We start from the raw sequence: 27,652 nt of genomic DNA on the forward strand, positions 1-27,652 counted from the left end.
TTTGGGCTTTTCATGCGAGATAAAATTTAAAAGAAAATGAGAAGATCAAAAACATCAGTGGGCTAACTTTGGAGTAAATGACACTCAGTAGCCTAAAGCTTGGTATAATGATTGAGCTAAACTCTGCTCCAATAGCAAATCAACGTCAACTCTAACAGTATTTGACAAGCTAATTTCAAAATGCTATAGGCCTATATAGAGGGAGAATAATTACCAGAAGTTCATCCTTTGATATCTCTAAAACGTAAAGGATCCAGTCTGCAAATGTCACATTTCTGAATTCTAAATTGCCTGCTATCTTTAAAAAAGAACCGCCATTTAATCTTGTTCCATTTATTATGGTGTAAGAGTGTCACTTTTTGAAATCCAATCATTACGAAGCTATCTGTTCTTGTATAGTAATGTGCTGTACGTCAAGGAAATGCAGTACAAACTATACAGGCAACCTAAGGTGAAACAGATCTAAGAGACAGAGTCGAGTAAAGAGAGATAATCTGATTGTGTTTGCTATTAATGCCTGCAATCAATATGTAGGATAACATGATATAATGCCATTTGACGGACTCTTTTATCCAAAGCATCTTACATTATCATAAGTGCAAACATTTTTAGCCTGAGTGGCATCAGTAGGACTCAAAATCCTGACTCTGGCATCTACTCACTGGACAATAAAACCTGGATAACAACACTTGGAGAGTTCCAAGTGCCAGCAGAAGGAAACTTGGCCCTGAGATCTTTGACAGGTTTTCTTGCAAGTCATGCAAGTCAATGCCGCCATCTTGTATTGATCAGCTACACACCCAAGGCTACAGATGTTAAAGAGCCCATAAGCACAGGGGACTTCAGGCACAATAATGCAGTACTGCTGCAGCAGCCATGCATCGCATTGTATGCAAAGTTGTGAGTGTGTGTGTATGTGTGTATCTGTGTGTCTGCATGTCCAAACACTAATAATTTATAACCAGGGCGGAGCGGATGGCACATTTCCATGCACATATAGGCCATTTTACTGATGCTTATTATTCAGGCCAACTTAAAATGAGTGAGCAAGTGTTCAGTTTTGCTCAAAGAAGACACTTCGGCAGCACACACACGGCTGTTAATGCACGCACACACACACACACACACACACACACACAATCTGCTGCCCTGTTACATTATTAGCTACCGTTCAGCAGAAAAGGAAAATCAACATTCATTTCATGTAAGCTCCACATAACAGGAGCCACTCCCTCTGGCAGTCCTGCATGGCGGGCCCTCCACCCACTCCACCATGGTAATGGCCCATTACATCAAAGTGCTTGCTGGGAAATGTAGGCAAACACAAGTTGTCTGGTATAGACAGTGTCTGTAAGCTTTGACAAACTTGAGCTACATATAGAAATGGTAGAAATCTAGATTTTATGCATGGATTTGAATATGGAGTGGAAGAATTTTGCACTGAGAGAGACAGAGAGAGATAGGGAGATAGAGAGATAGAGAGAATAAGACAAAGAAAGAAAGAAAGAAAGAAAGAAAGAAAGAAAGAAAGAAAGAAAGACTGTGCGTGAATGAGAAACAGAGAGAGAGACAGACAGACAGACAAACAGACAACAAGGCACACACACACACACACACACACACAAAAAAAAACAATGTACCCTCTTATCATCCAGGTTTTGCAGGGCTTCCTTGCCTGTGCTCTGCCGGATCTCCACCTTCCTGGGCTGGGAGATGTCGGTCTGCCTGTCAATGACTCGCCCATCACTCTTCCCCTTGGCCACGGAGAGTGCATCAAAGTCCAGCGTTTTGTTATCCGAGGAGCCTTCCACCGGGCAGAACATGCCACAGAATTTCTGCCGGGGCTTCGGGCTGTCGCCGGAGCCCATGGTCTTGAAGAAGGCTGGCACTTCCCCGGCGGTCGACATGCTCTCTGCAGGCAGGCAGGCGGGTTTGTGAGGGTCTGGTTAAGCTGTTTATAAGCCCTAAAACAGATGCACCGCTTGTCTCGTCTTCAGGTCCGTAGGCTACACACACACACACACACACGCCTGGACAGCCACCGCCTTGCCGGTTTCCAGCGCAGGTGGTCGCACTATAGAGGAATAAACGGGCCGATGCTGCATGAAAATGATGCTGCTGTGCTGAAAGGGAAGAAAATGCACCATAAATCTATAAGATCCGCTACAGGAAATACTGAGAAAAAAAAAAAACGGCGTCTCTCACACAGTTTTTTTCCATTGCCTTAGCCTATACAGAACAGCAAACATTTTGAATGGCTTAAAAAAATTTGCTTACTCATGAATCATAATTAGCTTATAGCTTATAACCAATAGCGTTGTTCCCTGTCGACATATACAGGGAAAAGGCGCAGGGTTAAAAGCCTTGCGTTTTCAATAAAAGCTACACCGAATATGAGCATAGGAGGAGGATATTTCCTGGTGAGGGATTACCTGTAGCCCGTGTGAACCCGTCCAGAGTCTGGTGCTGCCAGGAGCGCATCAGAGCCGACTGTCCGGAAATGATCCGTCCTCTTTTGTCCAAAGTAAAGACTTGTTCTTGCCTTTATTAAAGCTCTAATCCATCAGTGTGGTGACCCGCTCATGTGACAGTCAATATTTGCTGGTGAATATGAGCACAATGAGCGTATGGGGTCTAAGAAGTGGGGCACGTCATGCAACTATAACCTATTAGTATACTGTATATATTAACACACGTTTTTGGGGTCAAAAGGCAAACAGCACCTTGGACAGTTCACTAAAGTCACACCCAGTCCGACAATGAAGGGCGCTGTCCGTTCAGCACCACGCCTCTGACACACCAAGACTCTTTAGGCTCCGACACTGAGATGCCCAAAATTTTGCCCCGCCTTGGTCCAACATACTTAGAGAGAGTTTCAGAAAGGTGCATGGCAAACGTTTGTTTCATGTCTTATCAGTGCAGTGCTATCACTTGAAACATGCTCAGGATAGGATATTTCATCACCAGTTTTAGTCTTTTACATAAAAGTAGGCTACGGGAATATTTCCCTTCCCTAATTTACAGGACTGAAAGTGCATTGCAGCCTCTGCTTCATGTTTTGCACACCAGTTTTGTTTTATTTTGTTTTATTTCATCTTATTTTATATGCTGCATTCTGCTCAAAATGCACAAAACAAACTGACATGTTATGTAGCTATCATCTATGTGTTATGTATATATGTTTCATATCTGTAGGCAACATTAAACCATGCAGGGCAAGTATGATATATCTTAAAACAAAAACGTTGATAAGAGAGACACTTTACCAAAGAACAAAACCAGTATATTTTACATTTAATATCTGAGCGCCCACATATCCCAAAACTCTAGAAAGGGTTGAAAAACTTTGGTTAAAGAAATATTGAGAGGATTTGCTTCTGAAACCATTTCCACCAAGTGGAAATGGGAAACACTTACCCCCAAAGCAAGTAAGAAAGGGGGTGTGCATGGGTGAATTATTAGGGAAATGTGCCTTTAAAATGCATAACGTCAGCTTACAAGTAAAATCAACTCAAATCAACTAAAAAAAACTTAAATTGAGTTCACTAGAGTCTGCCTAGTTTGTGATTGAATCATGTATTGCTGTGATTGTTGTAATCCTTCTTATCCTAAAATGTGATGAGACCAGTGAAGGATGAAATTATGTGAACAAGCAGATTGCATCTTAAAGACAATCAATGCTTGTCTGATTAGTATTTTTCATCAAATGATAATCCAAAGGTAAAATTTGACTAACTTTTAGCAACATGTTTATGACTGAGTGTTACAGCTTGGTGAAAGGCCTAATATGTCCAGGAATTAATACCTATCAAAATGAATGGATATATTGGGGGAACTGGCAAATAATGAAGGACAAACACAGACTATTAGTCTAATCAATCACAAAACACTAACAGTACCAACTGTCTTCTCCTATATTTCTTGCTTTGAGGATGATTTTCAACCCTGCAGTTTCCCTAAAGGATGAATCAATAAGTGGATGATGCAGAAGAAATGGGCCTGGAACAAATCAACTCCGCATCGACCATTACTCCAGAACTGTTGTGTGGCAAAGTGTTCCCATTTAATAACCAACTCCCCTATTTCTCTGTGCTGTTTGTGGATGACACCGCACCCTCTTGGGCATCATCACCAACAATGATGTCCGTCCAGGAGAAAGATGAGTGTGTGTCATTGTGTGCTGCTAACAACCAGGAGCTGAACTCTTAAAACGGTTGAGATGTGGATTGACATCAAACACTACTAGCTATAAGTTTCATGGTCTCCCAAGGTGCTGCCGTGCATGCTGGGAGATGTAGTCCCTTCAGCGTCAGTCCTGACCCAGGAAGGAATCCGTACTAGGTGTCTGAACCACTTTAACTGACCAGAAATACCTTAGCTAACCAGAAATATGAACCCAGCTATGAGATTCAAGTTGCTGGTGAACTCCATCACCAACACCCTCAACTGGGACAAGAACATCTCCATAGGTTGACAAGAAGGATGTTCTTCCTGCAGCAATGTCGCAACCAATCCTTGTCCATTTTTACACATCAATAATTAAGAGCATCCTCATTTCCTCCATTTCCATCTGCCACAGCTCTGCCTCTTCCTGCTTCAAGGATGAACACACTACAATGGTTGTTAAGGAACTACTAGGCACTGGGGTAAAGATTATGCCAGGAAACTTCAGTTCCAAAAACATTTCCTCTAGTAGAAGATACTGATATTTGGGACCAAGACCACCCATCAACTCACATCACATCGCATTTCCAAGAGCTAGCACCCAAATTCACCAGCCTCCTAAAACTCAGCATCACATCATCGTAAACCACCAAAATCTCTGTCTGTAAACCACACTAATGCCACTGTTTGTTATCATGCCATTTATTATTATCACCCATATGGTTACCCATGCACTTGTGCATAACCCAAATGTGTTTCAGACTTTGCACTTCAAATTTGGCATTTTTCAGCCACAGGAATGTGTTTTTCCAGGACTCATAATTCATTTGATGTATTTCATTCTATACAGTATAACCAGCTCATTGTATACTAACTAATGCAATGCTCGTCACTCACTACACTTCCCTCTACAACTGCAGCCATACTGTATGTATATGTCACGCTGCTTGTGCACACACAGCTATAAAATATTGAATGTTCGATGTATATATGTAGAGTGACAGATATACTCCACTGGTCCCTATGCATCTACTGTACTGTCTCTTTAACAATGTACAGTATGTGAGGTTCTGCTGACCTTTTCCAATATGTCTTCCAGTATGCACTGTGTGAGTCGTCAATATTTCAACAACCACCAAGATCAATTTCTGAGCATTTATTGTATTTGGGGATTAGCATGACGATTAGATGATGGGCAAGATTTCTGACTTAAAGATGCAGAATGAGGTGGAGATACAAGCTAGATCTGCACAATATTCTCTCTTGGAGTCTCTTTGGATTATTGGTATTCTCATAAATAATCATAACCTTCACATCAGTATGGGCTGGGATTGGTTCTTCTGTCAAGTCTGTCCTCTCCCAAAAATGTGTTAAAAGGATGTGGGAAATTACAAATATTCATTTATCGGTTAACAGGTTATGCATTTCCAACTGAAAATAAAAACTACAAGCATTCCTAAGGCTTGTAATTCCTACTGACTATGTAACACTACTCAAATTGTTGGTTATAACACTATAAGTCATCATGCACACAAGTACATTATAATTGCATCATAACTGCATCAGAAAATATTATAATACACTATAATGCATCATGAATCAGGCATGAGCAGGTTATGAGGCTGTTAAAAGTAATACTTAAGGGCCGATAATTATATCACTGTGTCAGAAAATGTCATAACACACTGTAATGCATTATGAATCTGGGGTGATTAGGTTATGAGGCTATTATAAGTAATGTATTTACCACTGGAACTTACACACGTCTTTAGCACCATTCATACACAGAATGCAACTCAATGTGCTTTACACAAAATAAATGGATTAAAACAATTTTTAATCAAAATACAAAATACAAGCAAAAGCAAGACAGAATTTGTCTAGTAAAAATGACATTAAAAAGAAAGAAAGATAAAAATAGGTAGGTATGGATAATAATAATAGGAAGTTATCAAGTTTTTATTAGTGTGCCACAATATGTTATTCATGAACTCCTCATATTATCTAAAGCAAAGTGACGTCATATATATATCGTATAAGTCATGAGAGAGTCAACTAACAATATGCATTTACATGTATTATGAGCTGTAAATGTCTCCTTACTATGGCATACTCATGACTTTTTCATGAACTCATATTGCTTTAAGTAAAGTGAGATCAATGACATCATTATAAAGGCGTGGCATGCTGCAATACGCATCTGCTTTTCTAATTTAGAGTTTCACATTTTTAGTTGAGCCACTTTTCAGGTTTACAGTGAATAGATGTCTAAATAATGTTAGTCCTGCAAGGTGATAAGTGGCTATTGGAACAGTTAGAGTCTAACTGCTGGTCACACACTGTTTATTCCTAACACATTACAACAGACAAAACCTCTCCTGCACAAGTGGCCATGAAACAATTTTGCACTGAGTCCATGCCGGCCCAGTTTCCATAACAACGTGCGGGGCAGCAAATGGCTTTGCTGCTACTATTTCCTCTCCCAGAGGGCTGCGAGGGCCAGTGTGTGTGTGTGTGTGTGTGTGTGTGTGTGGGTGGGCTGCTCTGCAAGAGAGGAGACAATGTCTGACTCGCTCGCTGAATGTCAAAGGTGGATTTTGCTGAAGTGAAAGTGTCGAAGGTGCGGCCACACCCCAAGACCGAGCCATGAAGACAAAAGCCTCATTCACTTCGCCGGCCTGATGATTATTTCACAAAACAAAACGAAAGTGTCTGTCGCTCTCTCCCACGAAGAGCAGAGACAGAGGAGTGTTAGATAATTAGAGAGGAAAGTTGGCAGCGTGCCTGACACACAGTTGGGAGAGGGGGGATGTGTCTGGTCTCTGGGCTTTCCAGACCAACATGCAGGAAGGGCATGGTCCTGGCATTCAGGAACAGATGTAGAACAAGCAGTTAGATTCGTAGTGTGTGTGTGTGTGTGTGTGTGTGTGTGTGCGTGCGTGTGTGTGTGTGTGTGTGTGTGTGTGTGTGTGTGTGTGACTATGTGTGTGTGTGTGTATTTAACATCATGTTGTGTAGGGCTTTTCCGGTTCGGTATTTGTTATGTTTGTTTTAGTTCCTTCCTTTGATTACACTTGTACTGCTTGCTCTTATCTTTATTTTAGTCCTTTATCTATTATCTGTATCCAATGTTTTACTGTTATTATTAAAAAAAAAGATACTTCTCATTTTATTGTAAAGCACCTTGTAACCTTGTTAAGAAAGGTGCTGTATAAATAAAGTTTATTATTGTTATATTATTATTTGGAAATCGCTTACACTTACTGAAAACACTATAACTACTTGTTAGATAAAGCTCTACTCAGTTCTTTTTATACAACATGGATTCATGCTAGTTAATAATGTTACACATATTACAGTTTGTCAATCAGAATAAAACATCGGTTTGATTTTATATGCTATTGATTTCAGAGGCAAATAAAATCCATTAGAAACTGAAAGCAATTAGAGTGCATTACTGAGTTGGTGTAATTCAATGGATTATGTCACCGTTTATCATTTTAATCTGGTAATCAATAGCATGGTACTGATTACCTTCTGAAAGTAACCTCCCTACTCCACAAGCAACAGTGCGTCCAATCTCCATCCCTCTCTCCACTCCTCCTCCTTCCCCATTCTCTCCTTCCTCCTCCAGTCTTCCTACACCTTCCCTATATGGAACCTCAGAACACCTGTTCCCAGCCAATCCAGAGGCAGTAAAGGCTCCGGCTCCTCCCACTGCAGCTGATGGCGTTACCATGGGTTACAGGGTGGTGGCCGGTTCCGTCTCCATCCCTCCAGTGAGAAGACTCTGCCTCCTCATCTCAGCAGGTTTCACTCATCATAGCAACACTGAACTGTGCCAGCTTTGATTGCCATCTAAATGAATAGTGCAGACATTTAGAGTATTATGGTGAAGTAAGAGTAAGAAATCTGCATCTTGGCAATGTTGATAAGAATGTAAAGCTCCACATTCATGCCCATTAATACTAATTTAATGTATATAAAAAGAGTGGGTCATTTGCAAGCTTCCTTTCTTTGGATGCTGTGTCTGCAGATCAAAGCAAGCTATTGTGCATAGTAAATGTACAGTAGATCAATGTCAGCTGTTTGCATGGGAAATGGGTGTGGTGCTTTAACTGTAAGATGCAATTACAGCTGATTCAATAGCCAGCATCTCAATCTCCATCCATACTGATACAGTCTTGCCTTGATCAGCCTTGCAAGCATCTAGAGTACCAAACATAAATTGCGGACATATGGGTATAAAAGACAGGGGAAAATGTTTGTTTATTGAGCATAAAGACAATTTCTAGTTTTGCTTTGTTTTTTGTTTTTTTATGTATATAGGCAGTGAGTAACATACAGCATGTGATATACTTACACTTGCCTATCCTATCCACATGCACAGTGACAACATGCTCAAATCAGAAATCACTGCAGTATTTCTGCCACTGGAGGGCAGCGCTCCTCAAAGAGAATGAATAAGGGATCCATACTTTTCAACTCGGTCAACTTTGTACAGCAAATTTATTATTCTTCTCTGAGTGAGAGAGAGAGAGAGAGAGAGAGAGAGAGAGAGAGAGAGAGAGAGAGAGAGAGTTGTGCCTGGGCCTCAGTGGGCAGTTTCAAATAGCTGTAAATCAATGCTGACACAGGGTCTTCAGCGGTGTTTTCTGCTCCAGTTATAAGCAGCTAAACATCACGGTTGCACAGGGTCAAAGGTCAGATGGATGAGGGTGCAGCACACAACAGCTTGACACTTCTAGGTGTGTGATATTTGAAAGCAGGGGGAGAGAAAGCTCGGATGCATCCGGCAAATGTTTATGAGCTGGTGGGCCAAGTTTAGTCGAGTTAACATAAAGGTTATTTTTAAACTGCTTTTAACAAACAGGTTTAGTACACAGTGTGCTTGATAGAGCAACTGAGGACAAATACAGACTGAAAACAAGAGAGAACAAACAATCACAAAAAACCCCACAAGCACTGATTATTAGTTTTATTAGTTAGTTTATTAGTTTATTAGTTTATTAGTTACTGAGATTTACTAAGAGTTTGTCAGGTTTAAAAATGCAATTAATTAAAATGAAATTCTTTACAGCTGACCAACCGGTTACATAATAACATGTTATCAAATACATCTTTTTTTTTTTTTCATTTTTACTATTGTAGTGTATTCTATTGTATGTTTTACTATTGTATTGTTTTTTATTCTGAAAAGCACTTTATAAACTTTAAAATAAAGTTTATTATCATTATGATGATTATTATTTTCATCCCCTAACAAGACAAACTCAGCCTCACCTCAGCTGATAGTAGTTCATCAAACCAGTCTGAGTGACTTTGTGACTGAAACGTGAAGCTGTGCTCAAAGGAGTTTTTAGCAGCAGGGAGTGTGTGATTGTCATTTTCGGAGAAGCCTGATGCCTCAGGTCTCAGCTATGTGCGCTAAGGCATGCACACAGCTTCTGGTGTTATGTCTCTGGATCATGTCCAAAACAACGGTCTGGACGATGACAACTGGAGAGGCTGATGGGGTGTGGAGCTGAGTAGCTGGAAAAACACTTCTTTTTCTACTGGGGTTTCTGCTCTTTTATTATTTGACCTCATATACACAACATCTGAGGTTTAAGAAGGGGTTGAAAATGGAGAAAAGTTTCAAAATAGCAGATGTTCGCCTGTTAATTTCAAGAATTTGTCCGAGCACATAAGGACTTTTTGGATATGATTCCATCAAAGAAGAGAAAATGTTTAAGCATAAAGGAGAAGACTTGGTGAAATTAGTTTGTACCCTAAAGAAATGTCACCAGATTTGTCAAGAAATACACTTTAATAGGAATTTGTAGCAGTATTAAGGAAAATTAGATCTTTTTCCAAGACACTTCATATACATAGCACATGGTTTAGCAGCACGGTTTAATTCAGCCTGTCCTCCATCAGTCGCTAGTTCTCTCTCTCTCTCTCAGGATGTTCAAAACGTTTTCACAAAAGAGATTTTGTTTGAGAAACCATTTCCTGCTTCCGCTTCCAGTGTTCGCTAGCAAGAGTGAGTCAGCAGGTTAAGAAAACATGACTCTCAAAATAACGTGCAAGCAATTCAATTTACTTCCACAGCTGTAGTAAAAGTAAGAGAGCTGTTATTTATTTTATTTAACTTCTATTTACCAGGAAGTCCTACCATTGAGAACCAATTTCTCTTTTACAAGGCCTGAAGGCTTCTCAAATTCCTAAAACTTTAAAAAAAACTTTGAGGTTTATATCTTGATCACTACCAGTGAAGGATCCTACAGCAGAGTATTACACAGTTTTACAGCATCACAGTACTCTACTGTCGTTTAGTAATCAAAGAAAAAATGAAAAAGCCTCACACACAGCAAATTGCTTCATTCAGGTAATCTTTAATGACAAAATGTTTATCAATTTTCCAATGAAGAGGGAAAAACAAAATTAAAGCAAATATATCATTACAATAACTACTGTTATACCATAGCAGTCTGAGGGAAATCTTTTTCTACACCTTCCACATCCTATTCACATTAGGCCCTGCCCTCAACATAGTGTTTCTCACACCTTGCTTTCGATTCGAGTGAAAACATGATCTTCGTCAAAGTTTAGGACTTTATTCAGCTCCAACTATCGCTCCTGCTCTGTGCGTTCACAATCCGAAACGTCATCGAAAAACAGACAACACAAAACAAAACCCAAACAGAAAAGAACAATCCAAAATACCTCTTTCCAAAGTTGCATGTACAAACACAGGCAGAAAAACAGCTTTGTGGCACAAAATAACAATGCAGTATCTCTGTGGCCGGGTTGCAGACGATGAGACCAAAGTAAACTCAGTGGATGTTTTTTTTTGGGGGGGGGAGGGGGAGCAGTGAGGCACATGGTTCACAGAGCGGAGCCTTTAAGGGTCAAACTAGACCCCCGTCCCCGTTGGCAGTCAGTGAGTGAGTTTGTTTTAAGAAATTAGAAAAGAAGACAGCAGGCGGAGACGACGTCCTGAGTAGACCTGGGCTCAAACAGCATTTACAAACTATTCTAAGCCTTTGTTTTGGAGTGCCAAATTTTACTTTTTACTGCATTTGGACGATTGCAATAGCGCCAGGTAGTTGTTGTCGATCACAGAAAAGTAAACTAAACTGATTTTCAAACACTTTTCTATGTGTCTAAACTTCTGGCACTCATGGAGTCGTCCAATATGGCAAACCCTGCTCATCTGTCACCAAAATAGGTTATAACAAGCAAAAAAACATAATGTGCAAATACTGTTTGACCCAAGTCTGGCCATGACAGCTACACTTGGAGAGCTAAATTAAAAACACACCACTGTGAAACTATGGCCCCTACCTTAGAGATACTGCAGTGAAGCCTATGTCTGAGCACTATTATCAAGCTTTTCAATCATGCTGTAGGAGTACATGACTTTATTCAACATGCTAGCCAAGTACCTGTGTTTACAAATATAGTAGAGCCTTGTTAGGTAGAAACAAACCTCCCCTTTCAAATCGATTGAAAGTTGCCACGCTTTGGCCGCATCGGAAAGGGAAGCGAAACAATCGTTAAGTGAGGTTCAGTAAGGGGTCGTTAGCAGTACCGTCTGCCTGTCCAGGGTTTAGACCGACCCCGAAATCAGTTCCCTCTGTCTGCAGCTTCATCAGTGGGATGAAGCTTCTCTGTTTGTTTTGCTTGAATTACAGCAGGTAAAGGTTTAAGTGTCTGGAAGAAGGGCTGGGTAGCATTGGAAACTTTTCCTTAACGATACCGGTTCTAAAACAATACTTTCCCTTCTCCAATAACCTCCCTTTATTGGGTGAAGGGAAATTTCCTTATACAATACAGTAAATTATTTAATTTACTTTTCATGTAACGCTTTTTGCTTCTTTAAATAAAATCACTCAATCGATTTTGTCAAAACAAAACAAAAAAGCAGAACATCTCATTGTCCCAAAGCTTTTTTGATACTAAATACTTTCCGATGCCTTAAAATCCACACCAATATCAACTAAACAGTACAGAACCAGTAGGTATCATTTTGCAGTACCCAGCCCTATATGGAATAAACGGTCAGGAAGAGGCGGAGCTGACTTTGGCAGTCTTCGGTCGGTGGAAGCGGGACCAAACTAGCTCTACGATATGTTGCAGACGACCCGGGAGGCTCGAGTTACATTGGAATGACAACATCGACACATGACAAGGACAGACAGACAACTGAACCTTTCTGGACCCCACAGCGCTGTTACCCAAGACCCAACCACAAAATACTGTGTGTAAGCACGTGCACTAAGAGGGACAGACCGCCTGTCTGCCTGCCTGCCTGCCTGCACATTACAAATCTATACATCAGCTTCCGGTTATTGTCACTTTGTAAAATCACTCAGATGAAGAACTGGATAGATTTGAATTTACACTTTTCATCGCAGAACAGATAAAGCGACGTCACATAAAATGTCTCTCTTACGGCAGACAAAGCCAAAGACTGCCCCAGTGCATTTCATGTGTTTGTGTGTGTGTGTGTGGACTGGGATGGCCACTATGGTAACTCCTTTCATAATTACAACTTCCCAATAAACCACCAATGGTGTAAAATAAATTAAAAAAAAGAGAGACAATATTATGTAAAGTAAATGAATTCATCATAAATCAACAAAAATGGCTACTTTCAAAGGCATGCTCACATTATCAGTTCAACGTAGCCGACTCTGAATTTGGTTGAATCCTCTTGTTGGGCTACTCAAGTAGGTGGCACAATCTCAGGTCAATTGTTTTTTTCTAAATTGGACAGTTCTCCCTTGTTACCATGGCGCCGGGATAGCGTGAAAGTAGAAGAGTTTTGGTTTGGTTTAATGCTGCGCCCCCTCCTAGAAAACCCACCCATTATAAACCCAGTTATACCCAATCACTGGGGAAAAGGGAAATATGACCTTAATCATTCCTTGAAAAGCTTATACAAATGAATGAAAGGATATAAGGAGGGGGGAGAGAGGGATATCTACAGACAGTCAGAGAAAGACCGATAAAGAAAGGGGGAAAGAGAGAGAGAGAGAGAAAGAGAGAGAGGAAAAGGCAATGCATTTCTCCTGAGAACATGTCAAATCTCAGGGCCAAGGAGGAGAGAGGCAGGAGGAGAGGCAGAGGGAGGAGAGAGAGAGGGAGAGAAAGAGAGAGGAAAAGAGGGAGAGTTGGAGGAGAGATGGGTATTCTTCTCACAACAGCAAAAAAAATTTCCCCAACAATTCATGGCCACGTCTCAGGCACTTCTTCAGTTTCAGGTTCAGAAAGAGCTTGCGGGTGGCGTGGTCAACCTCTTCCCAATGTAGACTCTGTTAAAAAGGTACAATAAAACAAAACAATTAAGTGTGTTAGCATCATCCAACAATCCTGCTTCTCTCAGAATCACGTTTTATACAGTGGGAATTCCAGCAAAAAGATATCCGACTGGTCAAATAGGTGTTTCGGCTATGCTTTATGATGATGTAAAGCACACCTAACCATGGTTTATAAACAAGATAAACAAGGTAGGTCCCTGTCAACACCATGGAAGTATTACACCATTAATAGTAAAAGGATCAACACCATTCAGAGCCCCAGAACTTCCCCAGCACAGCTTAACCCCTTGTCAACACTGCAATCGAAGGCCGAGTGTCACCTCTCAAGTGACTTACAGTACATTCAGTTGCTACAAAGCAACAGGAAGTCATTCATTTTCAATGGAAGCCGGCGACACAAAGCTACAAACACCAGAGCCTAAAATGGAGCAGCGTGTCGGGCGTCTGCAGCTACAAACTGAAGTTCAGCTACCTTCAACTTTTTTCCACGCTCTGATGATGCGGTGATGTGTGAGCCAATTGGAGTAGAGGGAAGGCAGAGTAGGGTAGCTATATTTACTTTATTCTTATTTACTTGATGAATTATTTCAATTAACAAGAATGATTATTTTTAACTCGCTATTAGCCAATATGCAGCCTGAGATCCTCGCACCAGATCCTCCTCACTGTTTCAAAGTCTAGTCTAAAGACGGAGAGCAATCGGACCTTTGCTGTCACCAAGGCTTTGGAACTCAGGCTAACCTCTTCTGTTTCAATGTTTGTCACATTTAAAACACATTTTTTCAAACTAGTGTTTCTGTTATGTTATTAATGTTCTTGTTTGCTGATATTTTGGATTGTTTCATCTGGTTTTGCTTGTTTTTACTTCTTATTACTATCTTTTATTCTACTGTTGTTCTTTTAACTGTGAAGCACTTTGGCTTACTAGTTAACGTTAGCAACAGAACTGTTAGCAAACAGTTTACAGAATATTACATACACTGAATCACTGCTTAAACAACAACATATTTTATTATAAGATCCTTGAGTGTCTTCATAAAAGGATTTAGCTATATATTTATGTAGCCAGAATTAGCCAGGATTACTGTAGACTGTTACTCACTGTATGGCAGCAGTCCATGTAAACTATTACATGATGAATCCAGAAGTATGTTCTCCCATCGTGTGACATTGTCAGAACTCATTTGCATACAAAGAGGATTATGGGAGATTAAAATTGCTGCTAAGGTGTGAAAATTTAGTTAAAGTTACATTTCCACAATAATATAACATACATCTTTGTTTTATTAATTATATAGTGCTCAATAAAGTTGTATATAATGGGTTTAATTGCATTAATTTGGCTCTTGAGGACCACAAAGCCGTTATATAACCGTATAAAATCCACAAGAGCCAAGAGAGCTATTGTGATTATGGGGAGTTAAATGATGCCAATCGGTAGTCACATCACGTACCAGAGAAGACTGCTCTCTTGGGTATCGTTGCTGTGACATATCTGACAGAGGAGCCAGGATTACTGTGACGTGTTATCATAAAGAGAAATGCTCCTGGCATCGGCCGACCTGACCATGGGACAGCAGGTGTGAACTGCAGCCTTTTAGCTGGCAGCTGCTCTACCAGCCGAAATATGTAAAAAGGGAGGAAACTGCCCAGCTGCCTTCTGTCTACTGCTGTATAGCTCCCCCTGCTGGGCTTCATGTACGACTGCAGACTGCTGGAGTAACATGGAAATATGGAAGAACTTGCAAAGCACAAACTGAAATCAATAAATTGTTTTCTGGCTTTGTCAAACATTTATTTGAACAACAACAGCGCCTGAAGTTTCAACCCTAGGTCATCATCAGAGGTGAACTGAACATTTCATATACTGGCTGCAAGATCTATATAGTATCTATAGACTTTATGTCCCTTTAACATGCTTGACTCTCAGTGTATTAAGCACATTAAGAAATGTGTGTATATGATCTCTATAAGGTTACAGCAATCAGGCCAATATCGGCCTTTTATTAAATATCGGGTATTGGCTAATTAGTGTTGTCCACCTCTGTATAAGATGGAGGTTTCTCCCTGACCACAGCTATATAAAAAGTCTGTAATACATGCAATGATTTTTGTTTTCCTTGCACATTTTATTTATTCTAATTGTTAATTAAGAACCAATTTTAACCAAAATTAAGTTTTTTTAATTTAAATGCAGTAATGGATCAAAGATTTTCCCCTACTATTGAATACGTGTAAATTCATTAGTTTCAAGTTTCAACAGAAGGTTTCTGTATCCCATGGTTTAAATGCTGTTTCAGAGGCTTCTCCACCCTGCCAAGAACCTGTAATTTTTTTGGCATGAAATGAGAAAAAATATGAAATAAAAGATACTGAATATCAGCACAAAATACTGGCTATCAGCAGCTTCACTACAAAAACATCAATAACGGTATCAGCCTTCAAAAAACATTTCAGTTGAACCCCTATCCCTCTATGAGTAAGAATGTAACAAAATGTAACTCAATACAACACATTTCAATTACAAACTACTGTCAGGATTGTCATGCAGTGAATGACATCATCATCAGACAGAGGGACCCTGGGACTTTTTTTTCTTACCCTAGTCCGAGAGCGAGGATGTGTGATAGTAGCAGCGAGGGGATGAAGACTTTGAGGAACTCGGCGGAGAAGATGCCTCCTTTCTTCATGGCCCCGGTCTTCCTCATGCTGAGTGTTACCGAGCGTCGGGGGTGACGGAAGTGAAACTCCCTGCACAAATCACAGACCGCTTTAGTCTCCACATGCAATACGTGTGCAGCAGTTTTCAATTAAAGTACTCTAAATTGGGATGTTTTGGGGTAAAACATGACACTGGTCAGAATTAGAAATACAGACACATTTTTTTACTCCTGATCTTGTCAAGTCAAGAGATCCTGATGAAATCCTTAATTTTAAAACTGCAGATCTCCATCACTAGGTTTTCCTCAGGATGTGAAGCGTTGATCCGGAGAGCTGAGATATACTGATTTTAGTTAAAATATCATATAGTTTCAAGTTGATCCATTAATTTTCAAAAACTTAGTAAATGACTAAGAAAGCCCATATGCTGGGTAAGAAAATGGACATACAATAAGGCTTCTCTGGTGCGTCGATTTCAAATAGAACAAAAAAAAAGGGAAATCAAACAAAAAAAGGGAAATCGAACAAAAAAAAGGGAAATCAAACAAAAAAAAAGGGAAATCTCAAAAAGTTGACTTATTTTACATACACAAAAATATGCAGCTTGCCAAACTGAAAAGACGTTTTGACCGTGTTTGCCAAGTCAGTTTGCCAAGCTGCATATTTTCTATTTGAAACATGTAAAATAAAATCAATCAAGACCTGTTTTTGAGAGTGCGGATTTCCCTTTTTTTGGTTCTTAAAAACTTTTAAAGGCCTTATTCTTTTTTTCTCAAATCCACAAAAGTTAAAGGATGTTCAAAGCCCGTGGGAACCCTGGTGCAGAGATTTGTCCTGTTGGTATCGGTGCAGAAACAAATATACTGACGCACATGGTACAGAAACAGCGGGACCTTACATATTGTACAGTTTAAGGGGCCTTACACATATCTTACACAGACTATACTCAGCATTCAATAACTATATGAAACGATGAATGAAAGATGAATTTGAAAGGATAAAGACGAGACGCACAATAATGCTACAAGACGCACAATAATATCAGTTTTACCGGAGCAATTTCTACCTAATTGTAGAAGCAGCTGAGCATGTCAAGATTCCTACACGGAGACCACCTCAGTGAATTAATCGTTACACTGCTGCATGATGTTGCATAGTGTACTGTAAGGGCAGTGTACAGGTTCCTATATATTTTCCATTTTAAAAACGTCCTTAATTTTCTCAGCTTTTAGATATTGCTAATCTACTTTTAAATACCTGTAAAAGATCAAAATCATGTACCATACTTGGCCATACTTTCCAGACTTGCATATGAGCGCTGGGAGCACTGTTGTGAATATGTAGAGTATAGTGTATATGTTCAACATATTGCTACTGCTGAGGAAAAACCATGTAACTGCAACTTTGATAGTTTTCAGACACATGACCCTTTATGGGTAGAGCAACTGTTACGACCAAAAGGTCCATGAAACCCATTAAATACGGATAAAAGTTCATGAATGAATGGTTGTGGATATTAAGGTTGTTTTTCTGAATTCAAGATTACTTTGAGAATATTTTCATCTGACAGCAGCAATATAATGATAGCCGTTTCTGTGCAGTACAGCACGTTTCTAAAACAAAGTTTACACAGTGCTTCAACCACACCAACCACAAATATGATTACATAAGAAGAGAACAAAGGAACAATAGTAGAAAGATAAGTGTCATTACAAAGTTGACAAAGTACTTCACGATCAAGACAAACAAAAGACAAGTTTACACAAGAAAAGTAGCAACAAAAACAAAGGAAGGGAAGAGAAGTATCATTACACAAAAACCGAGTCTTCAGAAACAGATGTTAAGAAGTGATTTAAAAGACGACACTGATTCTGCTCAGGGGAGGTTTTCCAAAGTGTAGGTACAGAGTCTGCTTTAGTTTTCAGTTTATATTTAGGAATGACCTGAAGGCACCTGGTCGGGGATCTGAGGTAAGGGGTTAAGAATTCAGAGATATAACTGGGGTGAAACCTAATCCCTGCTTTTAAAGTGATCAGAAAAATATTGAATCAATCATCTGAAACAAAATTGAGTTATGTGACTGTTAGCACCGGTCAAAATCCTAGCTGTTGCATTCTGCACAAGGTGGAAGCACTGGACAAACTTTTGATTTGGTTAGGAGTAAAGCAATAATTTAGGCAAGAGGAAATAAAAGTATGAATGTCTTTCCCCCAGACTGCTGAAGGATAAAAATGGCTTTATTTTGGAGATTGTTCTTGACTAAATGACACTCAACAAACCATGCAAAGAATCCAAACACTGCTCGACAATAGGAAAAGAATATCCTTTTCACTGAGGTATTGGAAATATATAATCATTTTTTCCAATGCCTCAGTGCAAAGGATCTTTTTTCCCCCTATTGTCGAGCAGTGTGAGGATTCTTTGCATGGTTCGTTGAGTATTTCTTATTGGAATTTACGCACCTGCATGCATATTTGCAACAGTTCTCTCTATTTATTGAGCAACTCTTGACTGAGTGAAACAGGACTGAACTCTCTTTACTTTACATCAAAGGTCAGGTCAGCATCAAAGACGATTCCCAAGTTTCTAGCATCTGGATTTATATTAGTGGTTTGAACCAGATTTATATCCATGATGAGTGATCACTTTCTCAAAACAAACACATAGCTGTGTGTGTCCAGTTGTCATGGAAAACACAACGCTGATGCTCAGTAGGTTGAGACTTACTTGGGGGGAATGTTTTCCGGTCGACTGGACCAGTCAGCCACCCAGTCTGCGTCCTTCATGAGGATGTCCATGTCCCTCTCCTTGTCCAGGACATCCTCTTCCGACTAGAGCGCACACACGCACACGCACACACACACACACACTCAATTTAGCAACCTCGGCCTATGGGGAACCACTGAGGCCATGATGAATGACCACTCTTTAAGGACAAACAAGACACTCTGTGTGTGTGTGTGTGTGTGTGTGTGTGTGTGTGTGTGTGTGTGTGTGTGTGTGTGTGAAGTTGCCATAGGCACGGACAGTCATTGGCATCTCTATTCATTATTCCACAAAAATAGAAGTCTGCACACAAGGAACCCCATTTATACTTTTATTGACAATCTTTCAGTCCAATGTGGACGAGCAATGCCAAGCTGACAAAGATCCAAATTGAACTGAATTACTGTCAATAAAAGTGATTGATCAGTGTTTCTGGTGTGCAACTATTTTCTACAAAGAACCTGCAACAGCGGCAGCTTTGGGAATAACGGTGACATGGCACGCTGTCCAAGGAAGACAGAAATACACGGGGCGTGGCTGCCATCTCCATGGAAACTAAAGCCAGCCTGTAGTTGTCATTCACATGTATACACCACCTCATGGGCAGCAGTTGATATTGCCATGGCAACAGGCTGGAAGAAGCTGGGGCACACCAACTCTTACTTGGCTGTCTCTCCTGCTGGACACGTCCACGTCGAAGATGATCTGTCCATCATCCTGGGGACTGTGGGGCCGGGGGGGGCTGCGGGCGGGGCCGAACGGCAAAACAAAAACCTGTTAACAGGCCACACACTCCCACAAACTCATGAACTCATGACTCCCTCTGAACTTTGGATCGCGCTGGAAATTTCCCATGCATAATGTAATAGCCTGAATCTCATCTGAACTGAATGTGTGACTGCCCAGTAACAGGAAGGTCAGACATTCAGTCCCAACAACAGCCAGTGTGTCCAGTTCCTGTAAAAGTGTCGCTGAGGAAGTCAATAAACCCCTCCCTGCTGCAGGAGAGCTGCTCCTGTACTCTGACCTCTCTGATGTATGTGTACATGGTTCTCAACGTGGGGTCCGGGGACCACCAGGGGTCCTTGAGGGGTTCCAGGGCGTCCCCAGCAAATTGATGAATTGTTAAACTTTACCATCATTTAATTTACAACAAGTTAACACAATTAGAGAATGTAGAAGAATGACTATTTTGATCATAATTTCACTGTTATCTCTCTACCTACAATACAGATAGTCATGGAATTCTAGACAAAATCATATCTAACAACAAAAATATTTGGGTCTGAGAGACAAATTTGACAGATTTGGGTCTGAGAGACAAAATCTCACCATGGCTCTAATGAAAAAGGTTGAGAATCACTGTCTTAAAGGGATGAGCAAAGAAACAATTCCCATTACGCTATATGCAACATGGCACCTGACACGCTCCAAAATGCTAAGACTATGCTCCATTGATGTCTATAGTGTTTTGAACCTGCTTATTTCATCTGGGTCTGCGCAGCTTGTAGCCTGTTGACACAAAGCTGCTGGCTGTTATTGTAATACTCCAGATAAGCATCCTCAGGTGACTCATTGACATCTGACTACCCGGCTCTCTGATAAGCTCTGCTTTATGGCAGCGACGTGGATTACAAACAAGCACATGATGAGGGTGGAGGTTAAAAGGGAAGGATCTGGATTTTCTTTAAGTGTGCTCAATAAATTGGGAGTAAACTGTGAAAGAAGACGTCATTGATTTTGAGAAGTCAATTCAACTTCTGAGTAGTAGTGAAGTCAGAGCAAAAGTCACCTCAATATCACAAGGGCTGTTTTGAAAGAGGAACCGCTACTTATTTAATCCACAGTGTTCGGTCTTCCACTGGTATTGATCAATATTAAACTCCTCTCTTTAGAAATTCAAAATGTTTTCATGCTACACTCCTCATTGAGACGCTGGTACCCTGTGAGCAATATCAGCGTGAGACAATGAATGCATGAATGCATGGGCTCACAGTCTTCACATTTTAGATACCGTCTGCCATGGCGCTCTGAGATTTGCTACAAACTGTAAAGCTCTCACTCACTACTGCACATTATTTACAAGGGCTGGTTGGCCATCCCTGTCCATGCGAAGGCTTAGTCACTAGTATACCTTCATTTATAAGGCCATTTTGGGAGAGCTTCCATCCTATTTATGCATTTATATCAAGGAAAATGTTAGCAGCCAGCCAGTATAGTCTTAGGTCCCATGACTCTTTTCTTTTGACTGTACCTAAAACCAGGACTGAGGATGGGCAAAAAAGCCTTTATGGTCTCTCTATGCCCCCTGCATGGAGCAGTTTACAGAAAGACTTGAAACTTAAGGAACTGATTACACTCTCTGAGTTCAGAACTATAGTAAAGTGTATGGAAGATGATTCTATTGGAAATTGTACGTGTTTTTAACATGGTGTGACCACTGGATTCACTGTGCCCTCTCTCTCTTCTTTTTCCTTCTCCCCCCTTGCTCTCCCTCCCTCTCTTTTGCTCGTTTCCAATAAAGGTTAAATAAAAAAATAATAAAAAATGCATGTCCTTTCAGTTCAATTCTATCACTTATTTTTACATTTACTCCAGCCATGGTATTATATGGAATGGTTTGGGTGCGATGTTGAGAGTAATGGTAAGATACTCTCATAGGTTTGCACTAGCATTTCTAACAAATTCAGGTTTCTAAAAATCCTGGAGCTTCACATCAAGTCTAGTGGGAGACTCAAATGACCTCTTCAAAAACAGCATACAAGTGACTTCAGATTGAAAATCAATGGCATTTTCTGAAAGTGTGCGCTCCTAACTTAGTGAGAGTTAAGAGGAACTTGGGGCAGGAACCAACTTCTCCATGTGGCTAAAATCTATTCCACCAGTTACAGACACAGGCTTGTATGAACTAATGAACTCATGACTTCCTTTGAGCTTTTGGACGTGGTGGAAATTCCTCATTTCTAATTTGATAATCTAGTTCTCATTCTGTCTTTAACGTTAAGAAGGATATAAGAAATGTAACAGCTTTCTGATCTGAGTTTCCCAGTTTCCTCTGCTTTGAACAAACGGTCTTCTCCACAGGGATTCTACTGGGCTCTGCAGTGATATTTTTCCCAAGAAGAGCATGTGAAAAATCGCTGTGGAAAATTACCTGAAAAAGCCCAAGTTGTACATATACTCCTTGTTTTTTTTTATTTTATGGGTGACATAAATCTATTTTAGGACTATGTGCTACTAAAATGGTAGCACTGTAAAACCCAGTCCCAATGCTACCTGATATGTCTGTTTTCATATTTGTTTACTGTTTTCCATCTTAGTCTTGTAAATGTTTACTCTTGGGGCATTAGCTATGTTGTGTTTTTTTTTAATAATACTCCCCTAAATTTTTTTTACACAGTCTGTTTTATGTAGTCTGCTACTTGTGGACCCCAGGAACACTTGAACACTGACTAACACTGAAACAGTTAATGTGGTTAAAATTACCACCATTACTACTACTACTACTACTGCTAGTACTGCTACTACTACTGCTGCTACTACTAATAATAATTAATTAGTTAATTAATAATAATAATAATAATTAATCCCTGTAGAAAAAGTCTCTTTTCCCAAGCCCCCATGCACAGGTAGCATTATAGGGAGTGCAGAGGTTAGAGGTCAGCTACAGAACAACAGGGATTCATGCTCTTGCTTAAGGACACTTCAGCAGGGCGGACGGTGCCTATTCTGGGATATTTTAAATAAATAAATGATGTCCAGAGGACTCCTAAGTTGACGCTACCTGTCGCAGGAAGAGTTGCTGCGGCTCGACTCGTGCTGGGCATCCAGCAGGATCTTCTCCATGTCTCCGTTGTGGATGGAGGATGAGGAGGGGACGTGCTCCAGCCCCCCCACTATGGCCTCCTCCTCCTCCTCCACCTGAGGGAGGGGCAGCAGGTCGGGGGCCGGGCCGCCTGTGGAGGGCGACTGGGCCGAGGCAGCTGCGCCTCTGTTCATCTCCAGCTCCACCCAGGACCCTGTGGGCAGAAGGGAAACAAAAACGCCTGTGTTTATTCATACTCTCAGTGCAATAATTCAAGTGTTGCCCTGCATTTGCACTCATGGTGCTATGAGGCAGTTTGGATAAAATGGCAAATGTCATGGGAAAGAAAAAAAAACAGTCACACCAGAGTCCCCCCCCCCCCTCCCCCCCAGCAAGGGGATTTTTTCTCAGTGGGGTGGAGAAGCCTCTGAAGCAGCATTAGAACATGTAATGATAAAACTCTGCATTGAAAACAACTCTTTTAAATGTTGGGACAGTTCACACAGGCAGGGCAGCCCACTAGTCCAGTGGTTCTCAATCTGGGAGTCAGGACCCCCCAAGGGGTCGCGAGATAATCTTGGGGGGTCGCGAGATGATTAATGGGATAGGAAAAAAGCATATTTCTACTATACAAATTTATTATCATGGCTATTTTTTTTCTTGTGAAATACTGAACAGTTCCCTGAAAAGGGAAAAGCATTCTTTGGTTGAACATTTTTGTTTTAGGGGATCACAAGCCAAAAGGGTTGATAACCACTGCACTGGTCTACACTAGGGTAGTGCTTTAGCTAAATTTCCTGATTTGTAAGCTTAAAACTGCTAAATAATAACTTTATAGCACTTTTCAAAAGAAAAGGTTCAAGGTGCTTTACAAATAAACCCCTACGTTATGACATATAGGTTAAATATCAGGCAATTTAACATTTCTTTTCAAAGCACAATGCGGTTTAGACATTCCAGGATCCAACAATAAGGATAGTCTGATGGCACTGCGTCAATGAAAAGTCGTGTCAATAAACCAGTAAACCACTATCAGGGCAAGACTTGACAGGCCCAAGCAGGCCCAAGCATTTTGCCTGCATTTGCCACTAAAATTATTACCATGCAAATGGGAAACTCTGACCTCATCTATTTCAGTGCATATTACCGCCCTCTGATTATATTCCCACAGAATAATAACCTGCACTGCACCGTTGGCATGGATATAGACTTATACAGCAGGTCACAGAATAGCATGTACTAGGAAACATTAAAGTACTTAATGGCTGATTAATTCAAACAAAATGTGACTTTTTGTGTAGCAATAGTAGATCGTTTTTTTTTGTGGGGGAAGAAGATTTCTGTCCTGTCTCCAGCAGGGCAGTGAGGGAAAAAAAGTAATCATTGGAGCTTGCGTAGCTTACAGCTGTAAACCCATTTCATGTTAATTTCTTGTCCAAAAAGCCACTGCGTTTACAGTACACACACTGCAACAAAAGGGCTTTATTCAAAATCCACAGAAAAAGACGGGATAAGAGAGACAGGAGGAAGGACAAAAGGATTTCCTGAGACTAAGACAGACAGACAGCCTGCGTCCCTCCGTCACAGAAGTTACAGAGTAAAGCACTTCCTGGACCGGCGGGTCTGTCTGCCAGTCTTGTCTCCATTTACTGCACGGCGGTGAAAGGCCAGTAAATGCCTGTCTTATGTGCAAGCGCTGTGGTTTCTAGACCTTGACTGTGATATACGACGCCGGCCGCCGACCCTGCTTGATCCTTGTTCCTACGTGAGCTCAGGCATGGACTGGCAACAACACAGAGTCACAGCACATCAGAGCTGGGATACAAATATAGAGGAGGGGCGGGTTTGCATTTGGAAAACCGGGGGAAGTGGACGAAAAATATTCCACCAATGTCTGCAATGATTTCACCAGAGGAAAACACTTTCTCACCTCTGCCCTTAAAGAGGAAGGCCTCCGGAGCAGGTCACATGACCCCGTAACAGTAAGTAAACACACAGGTCATGTGACAAGGGCCTAGCAACCTCTCAGTGGGCCAGGCAGTGATACCCCCCAACCCCCATCGCCTCCCACCCTCCAGGCCTCGACTCAGCACCCACTCTCATCCTGCGGATTACACGGCGGACTGCAAGCCAAGCTGCTGTCGACGGCCCATTGTCTCCGCTCCACGGGCTAAAACCACGTTGCCATGACGCCAGCGAGGACGAACATTCTGGGAGCCGTTATCAGCTGTTGGTCAGGGTTTAGGGGGAAAGCACAGGGGGAGAAGAGCATGTTGTGACCTCTCTGACTTGAGCTACTGATGGCTCGGACAGGGTGGGTGGGGTGGGTGGGGTGTGTGTGTGTGTGTGTGTGTGGAGGGGTGGGGTGGGGTTGAAGATCCCAGGTATTAGACAAAATGTTTACAGTGCTGGTGTGGGGGCTCCAGGAAACGCCAAAACAAACACCAGAGTCTCAGAGAGATAACAGAGCGCACTGCCAGCCTCCCTATCTGATAACTGCAAGGTCCTATTGTCCCTATACTGTCAGTATGTACTGCTGCTGTGTAATGTGTCTTTGTGTAAGTGCTGAAACGATAAGTCGATTAAACTGATTAGTCGATCAACAGAAGATTAATCTGTTCTAACTTTAGTAGTCATTTGTTATACTTGGTAATTAAAGTGATTCTGCCTCCGATTCAGTTAGGCCTAATGATGATCGCTAGGCTTAAGCATATCTAAACTTAGTAAGTTTATCAAAAGTTGTGTTAAATTATTGATGAGGTATTTATCAGGAGATAGACAAGTGTATCTTGTGCTTTGTTTTGTTTCCTTGTGTTTTTGTTGCATACTGCATTACATAATTTTGCTTTGTGACTAATTGTTGATTAGTTAGATCTAGGTAGGCTAGTTCTCTGTAAAGCCCTTTGAGATATGGGCTATAAATAAACTTAATTTGATTTAAAAAATAAAAATAAAAATAGAAATATGTAATTAAACTTTTGAGAACCATGTCTTCAAGTGGCGGCTCCCTCATTATCAGGAAAGCACCATTTATACTAAAAGTTATTAGTCTGCCCTCTGAGCTAGCAGCCTTGGGTGTAATGAGAAAAAAGCAATACTTGTTGCTTTCCAGGCCATACTGTAAATAGACACACAATATAGCACAACATGCAGTCAAATCTAACACTGACAGTTGTGACCAGGGTGAGACATTAATACCAGCCGCCAGCTAAATTGCTGGTAAATTTAGGCTGTGGTACGTTTGTTTGTTCCACCGGCCACTTTGGACGGTAACCATCCATCATTTTCAATCCTATAAATCTTCTATAAAAGTTAAACTCCTGCCCTGACTGAGACTGTGACACGCTCCTCAACCAGCTCCCATGTCCTCTTGGCGCTGTGCGCTGCTGAAACACTTTCCCCACCTTCCAACACGTCCAAAACGTCTGTCCCCTTGTCACTGTGACCATAAATAGCATGCCAAGTCACTGCACCCCATAGTGCGGTAAAGCTTCACCACAGCAGCTTTCTAAGCAGACCCCCCCTCCCCTCTCCCTGAGTCAGGTCAACATACTGCTGTGGTATGAGTACTAGTTTGATAAACATGCCTTTGTTTACATCTCTGGTTGCCCATGCATGCCGAGGTCTTTAAATACGTGTATCCCTTTACAACATTAGTCTGAATGTTCAGGTAGTAACAGACCACACACATAGTATCTTTTTCTCTCTCTCACACACACACACACATATAAAGCTGTAATCATTGTAATGGGGAGAACTAGCCAAATGCAAAGTGAGCTTGTAAATAGGCCTAATTTAGGAATGTAAACCCATTTTGCTCCAACTGAGCATGACATGTATTTAGTTAGGCTAATGGGCAGGGATCTATTTTGAGGCAGTTTGTCACTTTTCAGAAGTCTACCCAAAATCGGAAAAACTCTAAAGTTAAAAGGATCACAAACAAGTTACAACACGTGACTGCGAACAACTGCAAGTCGTTTCTCGAGCCCTCGCAGACTGTAAAATACCCCAACTGTGCGAAAATTGTTCAATTCCTTTGGCTTGCCCCCATTTTTGTCGGTTCTGACTCCTTCCATCTCGGCTTGTTGACAATGCTTAAAACCCGCCTACATACCACCGCGTGGTTCGCCGATTGGTCTACTCGCTTGTCAGTCGAACGGTGACGGCGCCTACTGCAACGCCATTGGCCCAGCCGCCGTCAATAAACCAACTGAACATATTGTTCTCACTCCTCCCCCAAGCCTCAAATGTAGCTTCACGGCGAAAAAAAAAAAGATAAACGGGTAGATTTTAACTGCCTGGAACTATTAAAACCCATCAGAAAACTATCAAAAACACACCGCTGCCTACCGGGCCAAGTTTCCCAGTGAATAAACAGAATGACAGGCGTTTACAGTCAAGCATTTCGGCGATATTTACCATTTAGTCCGGAGTCTCCGTTGTTGTCTGTGGAAGTAGCAGCGTCGGACATCGTGCCTGTGCGCAGGGTGGCTTGCATAAGACTGTCAATGCAAAACGCGCACTGCCTCTGCACACATTCAGACGTGCGCACAGCTGCGTGCAATAATAGCTGACCTGAGTCCGCTATCTGCCGTGTGTGTGAGACAGAGGCTACAGTGCGGCGGTTTGTTTTCGGTAGCTGGTCCAGAGACGGTGGGACAGACAGAGAGCGAGCGAGCGCGAGCAGCAGCCGCTCAGATCTTCTTGAACCTGAGTGATGACGTCAGATCACCCCCAGTTGATAACAAAGACGGAAAAAGAGTCAAATTACGTAACGAGATGAAACCGCAGCAGCCATCCAAAACTGCATGGGTGAAATAGATTAAAAAAATAAACATCAGGGCGTTCACTAAATCGTGTCCACAGAGTTGACACAAATGGCATTTCTAGTCGTAAACGTGCATGCTCTCACGTACGCACACACACGCGCCAACCCAGCCACGAGGCA

The 27,652-nt window shown here is 41.3% G+C and overlaps 1 protein-coding gene across 2 annotated transcripts; it reads right to left on the bottom strand.

The window, feature by feature from the left end:
- Nucleotides 1-10,521: 10,521 nt before the first annotated feature.
- On the bottom strand, nt 10,522-27,386 carry bnip3lb (BCL2 interacting protein 3 like b). Of its 2 annotated transcripts, none has more exons than XM_071909680.2 (6): nt 27,124-27,386; nt 22,684-22,918; nt 19,563-19,641; nt 18,861-18,964; nt 16,074-16,223; nt 10,522-13,466 (listed from the first exon to the last, which is right to left on the bottom strand). In XM_071909680.2, the coding sequence occupies exons 1-6, from the start codon at nt 27,200-27,202 to the stop codon at nt 13,418-13,420; spliced, it is 696 nt and encodes a 231-aa protein (XP_071765781.1). In that variant the 5' UTR covers nt 27,203-27,386; the 3' UTR covers nt 10,522-13,417. The 2 variants fall into 2 exon arrangements, with proteins under 2 accessions (XP_071765781.1, XP_078142502.1); XM_078286376.1 differs by lacking the exon at nt 10,522-13,466 and adding an exon at nt 15,256-15,796.
- Nucleotides 27,387-27,652: the final 266 nt, after the last annotated feature.

Source organism: Centroberyx gerrardi, chromosome 2 (genome assembly GCF_048128805.1).
Source record: "Centroberyx gerrardi isolate f3 chromosome 2, fCenGer3.hap1.cur.20231027, whole genome shotgun sequence".
Taxonomy (NCBI): Eukaryota; Metazoa; Chordata; class Actinopteri; order Beryciformes; family Berycidae; genus Centroberyx; species Centroberyx gerrardi.